General features: G+C 36.7%; 1 protein-coding gene across 5 annotated transcripts in view; it reads right to left on the bottom strand.

The window, feature by feature from the left end:
- LOC129261820 (S phase cyclin A-associated protein in the endoplasmic reticulum-like) overlaps positions 1 to 19895 on the bottom strand; it is a 44808-nt gene that overhangs the window by 17218 nt on the left and 7695 nt on the right. For 2 of the 5 annotated variants that reach the window (XM_064099791.1, XM_064099793.1), the window contains exons 5-20: positions 18320 to 18420; positions 16013 to 16114; positions 14091 to 14240; positions 13166 to 13356; positions 11848 to 12125; positions 11412 to 11547; positions 10708 to 10793; positions 6992 to 7165; positions 6196 to 6389; positions 5790 to 5901; positions 4620 to 4760; positions 2953 to 3108; positions 1949 to 2091; positions 1448 to 1529; positions 674 to 829; positions 87 to 188 (exon numbers count right to left, since the gene is read on the bottom strand). In XM_064099791.1, coding sequence (XP_063955861.1) covers positions 87 to 188; positions 674 to 829; positions 1448 to 1529; positions 1949 to 2091; positions 2953 to 3108; positions 4620 to 4760; positions 5790 to 5901; positions 6196 to 6389; positions 6992 to 7165; positions 10708 to 10793; positions 11412 to 11547; positions 11848 to 12125; positions 13166 to 13356; positions 14091 to 14240; positions 16013 to 16114; positions 18320 to 18420 — 2304 coding nt within the window. The remainder of the gene's footprint in view (positions 1 to 86; positions 189 to 673; positions 830 to 1447; positions 1530 to 1948; positions 2092 to 2952; positions 3109 to 4619; positions 4761 to 5789; positions 5902 to 6195; positions 6390 to 6991; positions 7166 to 10707; positions 10794 to 11411; positions 11548 to 11847; positions 12126 to 13165; positions 13357 to 14090; positions 14241 to 16012; positions 16115 to 18319; positions 18421 to 19895) is intronic. The other 3 variants (XM_064099792.1, XM_064099794.1, XM_064099795.1) reach the window with 3 other exon arrangements.

The following is a 19895-nucleotide window of genomic DNA, read 5'->3' on the forward strand; positions in this document are numbered from 1 at the left end:
TGGCATGCTATACTCCCTGTCAAGTGTAATATCATCATGCATACACATAAGTCTATAAACAGGTAAATGAAACACCCCAGTCTTACCAATTCTTCTTCACTGATGCTAGCTGCTTTGTGTTTTTCTGCTACTTTCTCTCGGTGTTTCTTTCCTCGAAGATGGCTCATGAGGTACACCTCTGACGGGATCTGTTGGAATATACAAATTTGAAAAATATGTATTCATCTACTTGTTCAATTGCCATGAGATTAGAATAATGAATATATTGAACTTCCATTCATTCACTGACTCATTTATTTACTTATTTGTTTGTTCGTTCATTCATTCGTTCGCTCATTTATTTATTCATTCATTCATCCATCCATCCATCCATCCATCCATCCATCCATTCATTCAATCTTTTAATTCATTTCAAATTCTCATTAGAAATATATAATTGGAAAAAAAAATACATACTGCTTAACTTTGCTTGACCAAACTTAAAGACAATGAGACTGTTATATGCTGCCACCCTAAACATATGAAGAACTTGTTATTTTTAGAGAAATTGTTGGCAATCATTATGCAAATGTAATGTATTTCTATACAGTGCTTAGAAACTTTTGTATCGAGTGGTACACACTGTAAATGTTGGATATCATTATTATTATCATTATTAAGACCGAGTACATACCAATACATTGCACAAGTTGCACATCTTTTTCTTTTCATAGGGTTTCTGTTTCGGGGCAGAGTCGCTGGTACGGTAATGCCTCAGGGTACTCAGTTCAATGGCCCTTTCTCTTTTCTGTTCAATCTGTTGACTGTGACGCTTCTGGCTCTCGTCATGCTGGTCATGAAAAAAAATTACAAGAAAACTTAAAAATTAATGTGAAAATAAAATGAACTTAATAAAATGTGAAGTGCACAGGGAACTTTTCTTTCAATTTTTTAAGGGGGGGGGGGGCTCTCAATAGTTACACTTTCACGTTCAATGATAGACACAGCTCATGGCTTGGTGATGCATCAACTGTTTTTTAAATTTTTGTTTTTGTTAATGATCAACAACAATAGACCCAGTGCATGGCTTTGTTAGTGCATCATTATGGTACCTATAACTACATGTACTTCAACAGAAAGAAGGAAATTTTGAGTAAAATTTCAACACCCTTTCATTCATCCAGTAAGTTACAGATATCTAATTCATGAATATTACATACCTCAACCATCTAATTTCTGCTCCATTAGCTAAATCAGTCTTGCTCTATTTCACACCCATGGCGAGGCATCTTGTAATGTTTAGAGGATCAATAAGGGGGGGGGGGGCTTTCACAATTGCTTGTGCAATCGTTTGCAATCATTTGGTCACAATATATGTTATACACAATCGCAACGATTGTAAGCGGTCGCACCATCAATTGTGAAAGGGGCTTTACACAGAGTAGATTTGAAATCCTTTGCTATTTACCTTTTGTTGTATTTTCTTCTGAATCTCCTCCTCTTTGGCACTTTGAGCAGCTGTGAGTGCCGACAGACGCTGCTCTCGCTCCCTGCAAGATACAAGTATAGTGAAGATTAATAGGCTTATACTCTTTTAAAAGCTTTTGACATTACTAGACAGGTGGCTCTATGTCCAAAATGTACTTCAAAGAAGAAATAAATATACCTGTAATTATTAAGGGGATACCTAAAGCTGAAGAATTACCAAAAACATGGTATAATTTCTTCCTATTTTGGGGCATGTCTATTTAAATGTGTCAACGGAGGTGCATTCACAGATAACCAGTGGAAGATCATTCCAGAGAACAGGGCTAGCATGAGCATAAGCCCATATCCCTATTCCTTTGTAGATTTGGGAACAACTATGGAACCAGAATTGGATGCAATTAGGGACCTAACAATAATGTATTTGTTAATGACTATTGTTGCCTTGTGGAACAGAGCCGGATTGAAAAGTTGAATAACTTACTTTGCCTTTTCTTTGAGTGTATTCTCCCTGGCTTGTTCTCTCTGCTCCTTCAATGCATTCATCTTCTCCTCCTGCTCACGTCGATACTTCTTCATCGCCTCCAACCGTGCTATTCTCTCATCCTCGAGTGCCTTTCTTCTCTCCTGTAACAGTAGGAAAGTACCCAAAAATAAGTCACATGGGCTCGCCTCCAATACAAGAATGGCTTTACCTCAAAATGCTGTGCGCATCGCAATTGGTAGACTAGCTTAGCCGGGGTAATATAGGAGCGCCTTGAGCACCTAGCAAGGTGGATACGTGCGCTACACAAATCCTATATTATTGTTATTATTATTATTTTCCTCAATAAGCCCATCCATTCCAAGTAATTATTAGCCAATGTCACTTTTGTTCACCTCATTTCCTATTTATCATATACATGTTTATATATTCTTATTATCGTGTATTTTAATGATTATGTATTTTTATTGTATTTTGTTGTGTTTTGTGAACGGAAAATTGTTTCAGTCTTTTGTTTCATATCTTTTGGTAAAAGTTCTGAAAGGAACTGTTTGGTTTCGGGATTGCTCCTACTGTTTATGTTGCACCAAATTGCATCCTAACTTCCTGGATATCATAGTGCTGCTGCCTTTAAATACATGTTAACATGAAATTACAAACGCATCATTCAATCTCAGCAGAAGAAAATGTTAAATTTCATGCATCCTTTATTACTATGTAAATATATCTGTATTTCCCTTTCTTAATGTGCACCTGTCATTTACAACCTTTTAAACTTTCTACAGGTGCTATTTTTGCAGTTTACCTTATTCTCACAGTCAACTTTAACCTTATTCTACTATGCTTGTGTATTTGAATCCCCCCCCCCCCTTCAATCTAAACTATGTTTTATATCTATTACAAATGTACATATTTGAATTATTTTTTAATGGAAAATAATAAATGAATTGAAATTAAAAATCAATAATAATGAACAAAGATAGAAACTCCCATGAGCAGCTTACCTGTACGGCTTCCTCTTTAGCCGCCTTCTCTTCGTTCTTCCTCTGTCTCTCCTCTAATATGTCATGGTAACGAGCCTCATGACCTTGATGCCTTGCCATGATGTCATGCTTCTTGTTCTGCGCCTCCAAGGAATTGATGAACGCTATCTCATTGGCCTTAGAACACAAAGGTAGCAACACAACATGAGTCATGAAATTTCATTAGGAAGCAAGCTATTTCAACATTTGACCTCATGAAGGCAATATCTCAAATCACAAGCTACCCATGTTTGATGTACACATGTACTTGCTACATTCATGACCATACAGTGGTGCTCAAAAGTTAACCCCATAAGCAAATGAACATATTAAAGGGTTCAAGTTCTACCATGCTTTAGATATTAAATTGTGAAGTCGGGTGATAACATATTACATTCAATAATGTCTGTTTTGCTCGGCTTGCCAAACGTTTGAGTGATGTTGTCTACTTTCAAGAGCCAGCATGAAGGAGTGCATTTTGTGGTGGGGTTCACTAACCTTTGAGCACAACTGTAGGTCCATGACTTTCAAGAAAAGACAGTATGTTGTCAGATCCGTGACATTCATAGAGCATTTCATGGAGCAACATATCAGTAATTTCATGGATAAAGTTTACTCACGCCCAAACTGGGCCCATCTTACAGAATAATGATTGATCCTATCAATCCCATCGGATCCATAGAAAGCAGGAAAACAAATACATGGGGGGGTCTCCAAAATGCCCTACAGAGCAATGAAATCCTACAATGAAGCAAAATTAGTTTGTAGAGCTCAAAAACGTAGCGCCCCCCCCCCCCCAAGAAAAAAATAGTAAATAAAATAAATAAATAAATAAACAAATTAATAAATAGATAAAAATAATTTTTTTTTTTTTCAACAATAGAAATTCATCGATATCATGAGTCATCATGCAGAAAGTTTATGCACTATCAAAGTTGTAAACATAAAGGGACACTCTGATCAGGCAAAAAATTAATACGTATCATATTCATAGAAGATTTTATACAGTCATGCCTTCCAAGCCTGTAGCCAGGGGGAGGGGGAGGGGTTCGATTGAACCCCTTCAATTTTCAAAAGCAAGAAAAAATAGGGGAGGAAAAACAGTTTTTCTGGGACAAAATGCTCAACAACTTTGTTTGATGTGCTTTTGCTTGTCAAATTTTTTAGCCAAGGAAGACAAAGAAAACAAACCCCCTGATTGAAAACCCTGGCTACGGGGCTGCCTTCTTGATGATAGAGATCTCGCATTCCATCTGTGAGAATATTTAGATCAGTCACAACCCTTTCCTAAAGGGGAATGAACTGTGTGTGGTCTCTCATTGACGGTGCGTTATAAATACATAGTCTTAAAATATACGTTTTCAGATATTTACTAACACTACAGAGAATAAACTGACCTATAATTGTATTTACAAAGAGAAACTAAACTGTTTTGAGAAGAAAAGTAATTGTTTTGCTAATTGGTAAGATAATTATTGCAGTATAAATGTATTTAGTTAATTAGCATGTTATCAATCAAGTGGGTCTATATTACTAGACTACACTAGCATTATGGGTCAGGAAACTGGCCAGGTATGAGTAGTTGAGGACTCAAGATGGCGCTATTGGTTCGTATCTGCTTTAATTCACTATTCTTGTCTGCAGCTTACCTTTGCTTCTTCATCCTGTGCCTTCCTGATGACGGCTTGTAGCTGCATCAGCCTCTTATCTTCGGCTCTCTTCTGCTTCTCTTCGAGGAGTTTCTTCTTCTGCCTTATCAGTTCATCTTTCCATTCCACCACCTCTTCAACCTGTGCACGACAATGAGCAAACATTACATCTACATTTGCCATTCTCTACCCAGGTATATGAATGATGATGATGATGATCCACAGCATTTATATTGCGCCATATTTCACTTAAAAACATTCATCGGCGTGGGCTCATCCAATTAGGTTAATTACTACACATCTGCTGAAATAAGTGAGTTTTGGGGGACGATTTGAAGTGTTCAATGTTGTCAATTTCATGGAGGTATAAATAGGTACTAGCAGCAGTTCTTTAAGTGTAATAAGCACTTTAATTAATTGCCAAGATGAGCCAAGGTACACTGAATTGCAGGGGAATGTTAATTTGACATGTTGGCTATACATCTATCCAGTATCATGGGATAGATATATCATATCTTCATCATCATTGATGTCATGTCATTGTGGAGATGACGTAGCCAAGTGGTCTGAGGCACCTGACTATACATTTGACAGTCCGGGTCCGATTCCCAGCCACTGCACCTAGGCCAGTGAGCATCAGAGCTCTTTTATCCTACAAATGGAAATGCTATATGCATTCTTGGTAGCTGTGTGTGCACTTGTTAGAAAAAAAAATCATTGTCCTCCTCATCATCTACTTATCAAAGTAATAGAGCATGTGATCTATCATGGACTGCACTAGATGATGAGAACAGCATATTCAAAAGCTATAAATCCAACGTGCACAAGGGACATTTTTGTATTGACACAATATATCCAGCAGAAAATCAAATGGTATGTGTTAATCATGCCTGAATCAAAAAACCCTTTTCAATTTATATCAATATTTGTAAAGAAAAAAGGTACAATTAATAGACAAGTGTACTTCCTATTCTGCCAGGCTAGACTTGATAAGCTTTGCATTACTAGCCCCGGCCACATTATTTATCTGCGTGACTTTTAGTTCTTATATATGTAACAATTTTGTATTTGTATTTCTGTGATTTTTATTTCTTTATGGTTTTGAATGTGGAATAAATGAAATGAAATTTGATTGCAATGAACGTTACTCGATTTTGAAATATGCTTCACCTTTTCATGCAGTGATGTAAGTCTGTTAGACTTGGCTTCTGCAAGCTGTTCCCGTTTGCTCTGGGCTCGGCTCTGTCTTTCCTCGTGACGCTTCTGGGATTCTTCTCTCGTCCTAGGCATGGAAAAAAGACTGGAGTCTTAATCTTTGCTTAATATGGCTACAATCATTGGATCATCTTGCAAATATCTTCACTCAATGATGCAAATAACATCTTCGTAAACTTTTGATAATTCATCTCCAACATAGAAAAATATACTTTTCAATTGGGATAACAATTACAGAATTCTTACACTAAGGAAAGAATAACAATGAATTTGAGCTTGAAATATTCTCCCACTCTGTGAAGTATCAAAGTATGTCTGATTTTATTGGTGTATATAATTTTGTTTTTAATTTTCAAATTACCTTTTCCTTGATGGTGAGGAGAGTTTCTCATGCATATGAAGAGCGTATCCTGGCGTCCTGGCCGATTCCACGTTCTCTGCGATATTCACTAACTCGTTCCAAGAAGCGCCCTCGCTCTCTCGCTTCTCAAAATCCAATGCCATATCGGCCCAATCAACAGCTTGCTGTGAACACTCCAATGAGCTCAATGTGTTCTAATAAAAATAACAAGAAAATAACAAATTCAATGTCATTAGGTAGATGAAAATGTATCAGGAGAGAGGGAAAATCAATTGTGGCTGTTTGGTCTTGAAATTTGTGAAAATAAAACGTGCATTAAATATATAACCTGCATGAAAAATATAGTGTATAAAATACAAATACATGTCATTTTCAGGAGCATATGAAGGTTTAATATAATAAATTTAATGTCATTCTGGTTTCATGTTTTTCTGTATCAATTTTTTTTTAAAGCAAACGATTTGGTATGAAATAAATTGGTTTGTTGTTCTTATTCATTCCTTATTATTTCAGTCAATACCTACTGATATCAAATTATTTATCAATTCAATCAATATTTTTATCATAATTATTGTTATTTCTATTCTCTTTAACCCTAGTAATAAATCTCAATTTGGATGACTCTTTTGATAAGATATAATATAAAATATCAAAGTTACTTTTCTGACTTGAAATGACTGAAATTTTGCTTGAGACATGCATATCTTCTCAACTCTCAACTTACCAATACCTTTTATAACACTACATTGTTTGTAAATAGAATAAGATGGAAATGAGAAATTTTGAACCATCTTACCCCTAGGTCACTCTCTGCATCATCAGTTTCCACCACTATCTCTGTCTGTTCCTCCTCCTGAATCTCTTTATTAAGACTCTCTTCCTCAGCGATTGCCCGAGCAAGTGCCTCTTCCTGACATTTCGCCAGCTCGTTGGTCAGTGTATCTTCCTCATCCAAATCAGTGCTCCCGTTCTAGGAAAGTTACGAGGATAAAAGGAACCGTGTTGACAAAGAAAGTTAGAATTGTAGTAACAATTATAAAGATGTAGAAGATGATAAAAACAAACAAATTATAATAAATCTTAATTACCAAGGTAGCCACTTCAGCAGTTCCTGCATGACACAATTTTATTACTACCCTTCTCTATTCTAAATTGACAAGCACTTGACAAGAAGACAGAAGGTCCCATTTTTGTAAGTCTTTGGTACGACTCAGCTGGGGATTGAACCAACAACCTCCCATTCATGAGGCGGGTGCTCTACCACTGAGCAGCTATGTCCTGTGTCACGGTCATGATAATGGGAATAAACGTAACTTTGAAACAAATATGGTTTCACCATCACAGTATTATCTGGAATTGCAATTACTTCAGAACAGAAAAGGGATAAAGATATAATTTTGAATGGGGTTTCGTTTACGATACATAAAGGTTTTGCTAGATAGGAATCTAAAGAAAAATAACAATTCAAATTTTGATTCATATTTTGTTTTGAATACAGGAACATGTAATGTCCAGAAACAGTGTATTTCAGAAATAGTGGCAAATGTCAAAACTATGAATATATTATATTGAAATAATTAAACACCAGCAATATTTTTTTTTAAAGAGAAGTCTACCAATGAAAGTACACATTAAAGAGCATTAAGTCCAACTTTACTCTTTGTGAAATACATGTACATGTAACATCAAGATTAGTCTACAAATATTCAGACATAGAAAGTAAAATATGTAAGGGGCAAAATGGACTTTAAGATTCTGAGGTGCAAAAAATGAAAACACAACTTAGGTGAATGCAAGTGGCTTTCAATCAAAGATAAATTGTGGTTAGTATAATCTAAATCCACAATGATTTCACATAAAAACACTTGTTTATAAAGATTAATATATATGCTCCCACGTCTGATGCTTCACTAGAAGATCAAAGATACAAGACAATTGATATACATGTATTTAACAAAAAAATTGAATGGCTTTCCAGGGCTGTCTCATAAAATACAACTTTGTCCATTGTTTGTTTGTTAGATATGTTGTTACATACTCTGTATATTGTATTTTCTTTAATTTGTTTATGAAAAAAATGCAGAAAACAGCAAATGCAATGAAATGAAAAAAAGATAATCCAAAAACTTGAATTTACAACAACAAAAAAGATACAATGATCCAGCAACAAAATAAGTTTGTTTGTAGAATAACTAGGAAAGTGAATAGAAAAGAAATCCATGAGTGAAATGGGATATCAGCAACCAAGTCCAAAATTTAAAAAGGAATCAAGTTCTATGGTTTGTTTGTTTGATAATACATGTACATGCATGCAAGTTACTCCCTTATTGTAACAGCAATCCTTTGCATTAATCCTGAGAAATTGGGAAACCAACAGAGCACGTAAACACCATGCATAAATCACTGTGTTTCTCTTTCAAAGTGATTAAAAACATCCTTTAACCACTATGGCCCGTATTTTGAAGTTGGGTTAAATAATTTGAACTATGGTCTGAAGTTGTTGTTTAACTATGGAAAGCCAATTGTTACATAAATCTGTAACAGTAGAGATTCAATGTATCATCTCATTTGACTCTCAATCATATTTAATTGCATGGGAAGGATTAATAAAACAGTAATGGTATACAATATTATCAAACACACAACATTGGGAAAGAGCACAGTAACCATAAGATATGTACAATGGGTGTAAACAAAATTTGGACAGATTTGGCTCCCCATAATTTTAGCACAGACTTATACCTTGGTCACATTTGCTCTACTGCGGCCGTATGGCGAGTCGAAAACAGCCGATTTATTAATTTTAATTCAAACCATCTATATGTAGTTGGTACAAAAAATGTTAAAACGGCTGTTTTCGACTCGCCGTACGGCCACCATAGAGCAAATGTGACCAAGGTATTAGAAGTAAGTCAAACCAGACTTCAAAATAAGGGCCTATCCACATTTCCCTTCGATCTCACTAGTAGTTTTGCTGACTATTACCATTGTTCTTCACTGCACTTGAAATTCATTGATCAGTGAAATGTTTCTTTGATTTTCAAATCTCACTTGCACTGCATGATATCTACCAATAAGTCCTCAACTCACAAAGGAAAGCAGCCCTCTCATGATAATGAATATTGTTGGAGCATGTATTATCAAACACACAAATTCTTAAATTAGCTTTAACTCGGCAAACAGAAAAAAAAACTTTGGAATTTGTTAGCATTCTGTTTTAAACACAAACAACACTCAAATATTAATAGAGCTAGGGAAACATAACCAAACCACCGGAAACAATTCTAACCAAATCAGTGCATTTTTTAATGAAAATCTTCATTGTTAATAATTTTTTATATTAACTGAAACTTGAAATTTGACGCCATTCAAGATTGAAATAATTTTTTTTGATTTTTTTCTAACATTGATATTGTCACCGAGCAAGGTCGGTTATTACAAAGAAAGGTAAGGAATGTAAATTGTTGGTTGTATCTTTAAAATCCTTACCAGTTCTTTTTATCAGCTTTCTCAAAGATATAAACCTATTGGTATGTACATGTATCATATTATAAGGCATAGGTTTTGGATTTTCACTTCTTGAATGCCCTAGTATTAGTAAGTTGTACATTTTCAGCTTCACTTTGTGTTATTTTGTTCTAAGATCATAAAATCCAGGACGAATTCCTCGAAAAATAGTGAAGTATTATCAAAAGATGTTTTAGTCACACATTATCTACTATAACATACCACCACTGGTTGAACTTGCAGCTTATCCTGAAACGAACAACTTGACCAACATTTTTTTTTCTTTGACCATATTTAATAACTCTGAATATTTATTTCATTTCTTAACCTCTTGCTATACCATATGAATTATTCATAACATAAATATGGTAAGAGAATTGTTAAACAGAAAGTCAACCTTTGGCTGAATTTTTTGAAAAAATAGTAAGTACTAGCCTGTTCATGAGAAACATAAATTGCTTCTCTTATCCTCCATGTAAATATCTGTCTCTAGTTAAAGAAATTTGTTCTGCTTTATAGATAAAAGCACAGAGAAAATAAAGCAATGAAGCTCCCCAAGAGTTGACATAGATCTTCCCTAACCAATAAGAGAATGGTGTTTCTTCCCTATGTGATATCCTAAAAAATTTGTGTACTAAGAAGGTCAAATCTCAAAGCAATCCTGACTATTCTGACAAGCTTTCCAGAATGTACTTCTCACCCACACTTATATCTACCTACATTGTATTTCCTTTGGTTAATGATCATGATGGACACTGGGTAAATATCTAAATATCCTTTCTATCACTTACCAAATTCTTTGGTCTAATTTCCGAAAATTCTCGGATACATGTGTATTCCTTCATTCTGATATTTATATATTGAATAATTCTACACCTCATCTGAGCAGAATATATTTGGGAGTCCAAAATATCTTACAAAGTCTATCGATTCGAAATTGGCATGTACAGTATAGATATCGTTAGTTGTTAGTATTAGTACAAAAATGTTAGGAACACAGCATACCTCAACATCATCAAGTTTTGTGGCTAATACCTCTTCATTGTCATCATCTCCTTGCTCTTCATCAGAGGAAGAATCTATTGCTTTGCCTGGAAGGAAGAAGAAATACAACTTTTCATATATTTAGCCACCATAGAAAAAAACAATTTCTGAGGAACCTTGTAATGAGGATTAATGTCTTACCAAAGGGCATTAGCATACCAAGTGGGTATTGAACCTGGGTCACCAGAATCCCCAACCCCCGCTGTACCGACTGAGCTATTTCGCCTCCTAATGATGAGCTAGAAATGTTTTGTGTACATCTAACATAGGTAATTACAAACATTGGTTGTAAAATTCAACTAACAATTGAAATTTTTAGGAACAGTTCACAAGTCTCCCAAAGAGTATTTCATCAACAAAACTTTATACTTGCTTATATAGTGCTTAACACTCACTTTATCAGAAATCTCTAAGCGCTCTGCAGTAATGCAGCATAATTACCCTGGCTTTAGCAGAGCAGCTATTTCGCACTCTGTGTTTCAAGGAATGAATTCCTACCAGATACCCATTCACCTCACCGAGGTTGAGTACAGCGCAATTTTGATAATTTCTTGCTGAAGGGATCAACGTCCCTCAGATTAAACAACAAGAGTTCCAACCGCTAGCCCCCATCAACTTAGTCATCAACAGTCATGAAAATAGTTCCCACAAGATAGTCAACTTACGCGTTGAGGCCCTGATGATGCAGGGATCCTCTTCCTTGATGTCCAATGACCTTACAGCGGGTGCAACATTCTGTGTCTCCTGCATCAACTGTCGATTGACAGATCCTCCACCGCTTGCAGTATTCCGCTGTTCAACCTGAAATTCAAGTATGGTGTTGTTTACGAAAAGCCACATCCGAGAGTAAATTGCCACTTTGTCTACGACCAATATGACTATTTTCTGCTTGGTCTAATCTAAGATGGTCTATTCCTTGTTTGTCTGCGACCAGTTCATCTACTAACTGTACAACTTTATTTCTTTAGGGACTATGAAAACATTCCCCCCAAATCTAATTCAAACATAATACTCTAATCATTCTTTGATGGTACAGGAGATTCTATTTCCAAGATATCTACAGACAACATGGACAGTTAGAAACTTGATAAGATGACTCACATGGTCTGGTCTGTTTTCTTTCTCACTATCAGCTCTCTCCCTCGGTTTAGACTCGGCAGGGAGTGGGGGTTTGTTGGACACCGTTGTGGTACTAGTCTGAACCGAGTAAGAACTGGGAGGCGCCGGGGCTCGGTTGGTGCTTGATTGCATGGAGTTGTTGCCGGTGGGGTGGTGACGACTGTTGTTGTTTGAGGACGTTGTGGAGTGCTTGGCCGAGGTGGGGCGGGAGCGGTTCTGCTTGCTGCGTTGGACCGTCTCCCAGCCTTCATCATCAGCATCTGTCATGGAAGAGATATGAACGACTGAATTTTAATGAAGTACTTATCATTTAGGGGTAGAACAATTTACAGAATATTAATACCCCAGTCAATCACAGGGCAGAACTTTCAACATCACTGTGAGTCTCACCTACACTTGGTACAGTATACAGTATATGCACACTCCACTCCTTGGGGTGTATTCAATAAGATTAAAGATACCTTCTGTGAGAATCCCATCTAAACTTGGTACAGTATACAGTATATGCACACTCCACTCCTTGGGGTGTATTCAATAAGATTAAAGATACCTTCTGTGAGAATCCCATCTAAACTTGGTACAGTTTACAGTAAATCACACTCCACTCCTTGGGGTGTATTCAATAAGATTAAAGATACCTTCTGTGAAAATCACATCTAAATTGGTACAGTATACAGTAAAATCATACTCCACTCCTTGGGGAGTAATACATAAGATTAAAAGATACATTCATTCTGAGTCCCACATACACTGGGTAAAGTATATCACACTCCACTCCTTGAGGAGTATTCAACATCAAAGTTACCTTCCCCATGAGTCCCATCTACACCTGGTACAGTATACAGCATATGCACAATCACCGCTCCTTGGGGAGTGGGCAATCAATAAGATTACATATTCCTTCACTGTGAGTCCCATCTACACTGAATACCATATACAGTATATGCACACTTGGGAGTTATTAAAAATAACTCCAATGTGGGTCCCATCTACAATAAAAGTAAACTATACAGTTTACCGGTATGCACAATCTTTACTCCTTGGGGAGTCAGTCAATGAGTACAGAAACCTTCACTGTGAGTCCCATCTACAATAAGTAAACTATACACTTCATGCTCAATCTCCACTCCTTAGGGAATAGTCACTCTATGAGTACAGATACGTGCACCTTCACTGTGGGTCCTATCTACACTTGATACAGTATATAGTATATGCACAATTGGGGAGAAGTGATGTAACCTATACAGTTTATGTACAATCACCACTCCTTGGGGAGTAGTCATTCAACGAGTATACATACCTTCACTGTGGGTCCCATCTACACTGGGTACTCTCGTGTCGTTCTGGGCATCTGCAGACGGGACAGCAGGAGGCGGTGGAGTTTGCTTGGCCGGTTCTTCTTTGATAGGAGACTGAGGGACCGGTCTGATGGGCTTCTTACCCTTCACTCTGTCTGCCCAACTTGTACCCATGGGGGCCACTGGAACAGGGCTAATAGAAGAGAAAGAAGAAGAAATCAGTGTTGCTAACAAGGGCATATCATTTTTTGTGTGTTATTTCTAGCATTCTTTAATTCTTGAATTCTTTCTGGTCATCAAATAAGATAGTTCTACACGTGTTTGTTTACACCTTGAAGTTATGCATAATGCCAATTTTTCCAGATTTAGTAGATCAGGGCCCCGTAAAACGAAGGTTAGCGATTAATCGCTAATTTTACAGAGCAATTCTGATTGGTTCCAAGTCAGTCTGAGCAAAATGCGCATGCAACGATGATCGTGATTGGCCATTTCATTTATCGATTAATCGCTAACCTTTGTGTTGCGGGGCCCAGAACCAGTTGTAAGACGGTGACTGTAAGCACAATTTTGCATTTGGAAATCACTGACAAGACACCTGGGGTCCATTTCATAAAGAGTTACAACTATTGTAACTTTGCCATTATGGCAACTACCATGGCAACATGGCTCAGCAGCCAATCAAAATCAAGGTTACCATGGTACATTACATGTAGTTGCCATAATGGCAAAGTTACAACAGTTGTAACTCTTTATGAAACAGGCTCCTGGAGGAGTGTTTCATGAAGCACCTTGTCAGTGACCTCCACTGACAAATTTGCTCTGGGCTAAACAAATCCAAGGATTTCAGTAGCTTACAACTGATGTCAGTCAAAATGTGTATTTGCCCAAAATGCCCATCAGATGAAATTTCCCTAAAAAATGTCTTACCTTGCTTTTCCAGAGCCTTGTGCAACTGTTGTCCCAAAGTTCAATGACCTGTTGACAGGACTGGGGGTGCTCCTGTACCCATCGGGGGTGGGGCTACCTAGGGTGTGTCCGGGCGATGTCTTACGCACCTCCCATGCCAATGACGTAGGCCTGTGAGAAACATGCAGTGAAACCAAGCATATACTGTACATACATGCAGATCATGCCAGATGCTTGCTTGCAAATTACTACCATGGTAAATTTGCCATCAATAGCTGTTGATTTCAAGTTCAGTGTTGACCTTTTGGTGTTTGCGCTGGGTCAAGTTTTACATGAGCATAGCACCACACATAATATGAATTTGGTGCTAATGTGCTACTCACTATTATATTGAGCTGCCAATATTGTGATATTTGTATAATCTCTGAATACTTGAAATCACCCAGTATCTACATGTATCAGGAATACAATGGTTATTGTTGACTGCAAAGTCCTATACTGATATATGGTATCGATGGCAATGGTGTTTTATGTATGGGCCCCAGGTTAAATTAAAAAAAACAGGATTGGCCAACTGTAAATGATGGAGTTCAACCATCTCTAAGATATATGCAGGGGTGTGAGTGGTCACAAAATGAAAAAAAAGTTAAAAAGTGTTGAAAAAATCTGAAATAGAAAGAGCTCCCATACTTTTTGTACAGAGGAAAGCCAAAAATAAGATGAAATTAAGCTGATAATCAAAACAAACAAAAAATCTGAAATCAGCTAAAAATATGAACTCTCACACCCCTGTACATGTATTTAACAAACACATGCTCTGCTGCCTTGCAATAAGAGAAGGAAGCAAGTGATTATCAATTTGTGTTATTGATGTTTTTATATGCTTAGTCTTAGAGTCCCTTTTTTTGTCTGCCCATTTTTTTTTTACAGGAGCACTCATCATGCCAACACATATGTTCAACAAATGGTATTGCATTTTATATTTCAACATAAATGATAGAATATTCTTTGACAGAAATGTTACTCTTGTTTCTTTTCTTTTTTCCAATGTAAGGTAGCATACATGTAAACTGTGAGTATAATCATCTTGTGAAAGAATTTAACAACTCAAAGTTTATCAGAAAAAACTCAATGGCAAAAAAAACACAAAATTAAAAGGCCAATTTGCATGCAGATCTTGAGGTTTGCTTCTTCCAGCAAAGAAATGTCAGTTTTGTATTCAAAATAGAATAAAAAGAAATAAATGCAAACTTGGTCTAGATAAGGAAGAGTTGAAAATTGAGAAATATCAGATCAACCACCGGTAATAAAGAAACATAAATCAGCAACATCTTTCACAATAAGAAGTAATATCCTTTCAATAGAAAGGCACATCTTTACTGCCTCATTTATTGTATACTTGTTTGGGGTTTAAAAAAAAATTAATTGACATTCATCATTTCCTGATGTCAGATACTTTATTTTCACACAGAAATGTCCCCCCCCCCTAAAAATAAATAAAATAATGATAATTCTAATACGGTAGGAGGGATATGCGAGGATTAATTATTAATGTATGTGAACTGAAGGAATATCTCCATGATTATTGGTAATTCCATGTTATCTTCAATTTCATTATGATACGTAACCCACTTTTGCTCTTGTTAATTTTAAACTGTGTCTCTTCCTGTAAAACTTTGCACAATGAACAAACCATTTTAACCGAAAATTGACAAGCTATATTTTGCCATGGTTCATACATTGACGTACTTTGAGAATCATATAGGCATGCTAGAGAATAACAGGCTTTAATCGGGATGACTTTGAGAAGACTCCATTTTAATAGATTAATAAAATTATTTTGAGACATCAAAATATGTTTAATACGATACCGATAAAGCTTTGAAATTTATTTCTCCCTCTACATTACAACCCCAATAAATAGGACTACTACGTGTACCAACCGTCGAGGTGTATGAAGCCGAGCCTCGGCAGGCCAGCTGGGTGATCTGTGCTTCGATGGGGATGAAGATGACTTCCTAACCTCCCATACGATGGAAGTCGGTCTGATAATTAGAGATGGATTAGTAGTCAAATCGGTGAAAAGGGGGGAGGGTGAAGGGTGGGGGATCACAGCAATAAAATGAATGAATAAATCAATAAACACAGCAAATAAAAAGAGAACAGAAAAAAGGAAACAAAGCAGTAAACAGTTAGGTAAATAATTAATAATTAATAACTTCGGTAGTCTGACTGACACCAAAGAAAGAGTGCATTTTAGACAGTTATTTTGTTATAAAAACAAAAGCAAAATATTTGTTTCAAAATTGAGCAGTTGTATCGATGAAGAAACAAGTGGTTATTTTAATTTTGCCCAAAAAAAATGCTGTGCTTATTTACCATTTTACTGCTGCACTTAATACCCTATCATAACTGACCTCTCAACTTGTACTATCTTTTTTAAACTGTATGAAGCAATTTTTTGTAGCTATAGAGAACCAACTTTACTCCTTGTAATTGTATTTTTATCATATTTGCAATTTCTTATTGTTTAAAAGGTACATCCACTAGTGACTTTATTGGAGAAAATATAAATGGGGAAAAGATGAAAGATGAGCTTGTAGGTTTTTGTTTGATCACATCTTTGAAATTTACAAATTTCTTTAGTTTTAATCATAATGTAGTTCGTTCAGTATTTCAATGTGATGTTACTCCTATATTCTGCTATTCCCTTTTATATCAAAATACAGCAAATAGTTCAGAAAAGGTGTAAAACAAATCAAACAAATCAAAGAGAATGTTAACAAAGTTAAAAGAAGGGTGACAAGGTGAAACCTGGAGCAGGAATAGTTGGATCGCGAACTAGTGCACCGAACCGGCTTCACATTAGCATGAGCTCTTGTGGTACTCAGAAATGCTTTAACCCACAGAGCGTTTCATCAACATTTGGCATCTGACGAGTTTCCAGATCCAACAACTTTCCTTTCTTTTAATTGGCCGAGAAGCACAGATGTCTGACTGTTACTATGACACCGTTCTTACTACCTTCCTTAAACTAGTTTAGTGGAAACTAGTTTAACGTGTAATGAGAACAGTCGAAGCGATCTTCCAAATCGGTTCACAAAACGACCTCGCGATGTAGTTTTCAAGATCGCTCTGCCTCATTAAACTGGTTTTAGCGTGAGGACACAAATGTTCTTCGGGAAGCGATCTTTGCACATTTTGAGCGCGCTACTCCACACGACAGGTGTAGAATGCTTACGCTGCGGTTTCGAATTTTGTGCGAAACGTGTCACCCTAATGAGAGCGTTTCTATAGCAAAAAGATCGCTTCACGTGAAGTGATTTTGAAAAACACTTTCGTGTGATCAAATGGGAATGCTAGCAAAGTGATCTTCCAAACTGGTTTCCTGAACCGGTTTCCAGTAAACTATTTTTAGAAATCGTAATGAGTATGTTGTCTATGGTAACCATCGGATAAAACACACTTTATCGGGTAGAACATCCAACTATTTCTTTCACAAAACTCTCCCCTAATGGGATCACCTGATTGGAATTAATCAACTTCTAATCTTGCATTTCTAGTCTTGTCCCCAGGTTTCACCATGTTGCACTACCTTTGATACTAGCATATTTTTGCAATCACTACTCAGACGCTTTCTACAACGCACCAATTCCTTTTAAAATGCAAGTCAAATCACAATGGACAGCTGAGAGGTTTTTGTCGAAGGTTGGTGGACCGGGACAGCAGATCGTCCAAAGATTCAGACCAGACGATAAATCGCGAATTGTTCAGAGTCCAGGACGACACTGCTGTTTTGATTCACTGATTTTCGACAAAGGCTGTTTTTTTTTTAAACAAAACTTCGGCATTACTCCTATGTGTTTAAGATTGCATGCTCGATCTGTAATGAAAATCATAAATCAGACAAAATTGGAACCAGTGGGATTCGAACCTGCCATCTACTGCTTGCCGGGCAGCAACTCAACCACCAGGCTATTCTGGTTCACGGCTAAGTCACGATTAACTGGAATACATATACCCTCGATCCTCTTCTTTCTGACTCATTAATATGCAAGTGCAGTCCCCCCTGTTTTGTCCTTAAAGGGCTTTTGAAAAAAGATTCTCTGCATTACAGAAAGCATCTGCGAAAAGATTACAAAACTGCCATATTTTTTATAAGTCAAGGACACAAAGCACCACAGAACTCCTCCCAAAATTGAACAGCAAACGGACAAATAGCCAACAGTAAACACAAACAAAAGAAATACCTGTTTTCGGCGTCGGCATTCTCAAAATCTTTCTGAACGGTAATCCTCTTGATGAGGGATTCGAAATCCTGTGTAGCACTCTTCAGGATCATGATCACTTCCTGTAGCAAATGTCACAAGTAAAAGGACCGAGGAGGAAGGTAGGATAACAATGAAATGTATTATACATGTATTATTAGGATGCCAACTGGAGCCACTTGTGACCTGTTAATACTACTTTACTAGTCAAGACTTCCAACTCCATCTATTTTCAAACTTTAAAGCCTGGCTGACATCTTGAGTTTTTAGCTCTGTATTGTTGTGTTAGCTCAAAAAACGCAATACAAGGCCTAACGCAGCATACTATGAAGCAAAATATTCTACTGCAATCACACTTGTGCGTACGAGCTCATCTGAGCTTGTACAGAGTTGCGCTCCGTAAGGCCCCCATTCCACAGAAATAAGACCTTTGAAAGACCAAAATTTGGCAAGGTCTCCAAGATCACTGAAATCTGTCGCCCCTCTGAACTCGTCCCTCTGAACTCTGAAAAAAAAATGATTGATACTTCTTGTCTTACTGGGCTTAGACTAGTCCTATAGAGATCTTTCAATGGTCTTTCAGAGATCTTTTATTCAACAAGTGATCTTTCAGAATTCTTTCCATGGACTTTTCCTTGTCTTTCAATTATTTTTCAATGATCTGTTAATGATCTCTCACAAGTCTTCCAGAGATCTCCGCAGAAGTCTTGAGACTGTCACAAGATCATGGAAAGACTAATAAGAACTTTGAAAGTTCATCAAGAGACCACTGTTTTGAACCATTTCAAAAAGATTTGGAGATCATGGAGACCACTAAGATCACTGAAATATCAATCAGGAATTATGAAAGCCCTCAGAGATCTTTGAAAGTTCATTGAAAGACCTTTGTAAGATCAAGCAAGTTTCATGGTCTTTCAAAGGTCTTGTTCTCTGTGGATTGGGGGTTTAAAGTATTCAGACCATACACAGCTGAACACAAGCCCAGACGCAATGGTGTGAGCCAGCCTTAACAAGTTAACTAGTGCTTGGTCTAAAGGTTACCAGTGCAATGAAAACTACATGAAAATACTGACTCCAGTTGGTCCAATAAAGGATAATTGTAAGATTACAAGTTTTCAACATGAAAAAAAAAACAATAGGTAAGTTTTCACCAGTAGATCTCTGGGGATTCCATGTAAGATGTAACAGGCCCTGTATATTATAGAGACTTTTGTAAGTGATTCATCAATGGAAAGTCAGCAAAGACATAATTCATCATTCAGAAAACATACCCTTAAATATTAAACAAATGGACCATGCTGGCTGAACAAATCTATAACACAAGCCTGAGCATACATTGGATCACAAGAGCACAATTATTGGACAAGTGAATTCACCATGAAATATGGTATGGCTTTCCATAGGTGACATAGATTCAAATCAAATGTATAAAATGTGAGACAGGGCAGCAAAAAACTTAGAAAATGAGAAGGATAATATTTCCACTGAAATTGTAAGGAATGCTATTTGGTACTGTCATTCAATGTAACACCGTAAGCCTGAAAACTACCTTCTTTCA

Source organism: Lytechinus pictus, chromosome 5 (assembly GCF_037042905.1).
Source record: "Lytechinus pictus isolate F3 Inbred chromosome 5, Lp3.0, whole genome shotgun sequence".
In the NCBI taxonomy this organism is placed as follows: domain Eukaryota; kingdom Metazoa; phylum Echinodermata; class Echinoidea; order Temnopleuroida; family Toxopneustidae; genus Lytechinus; species Lytechinus pictus.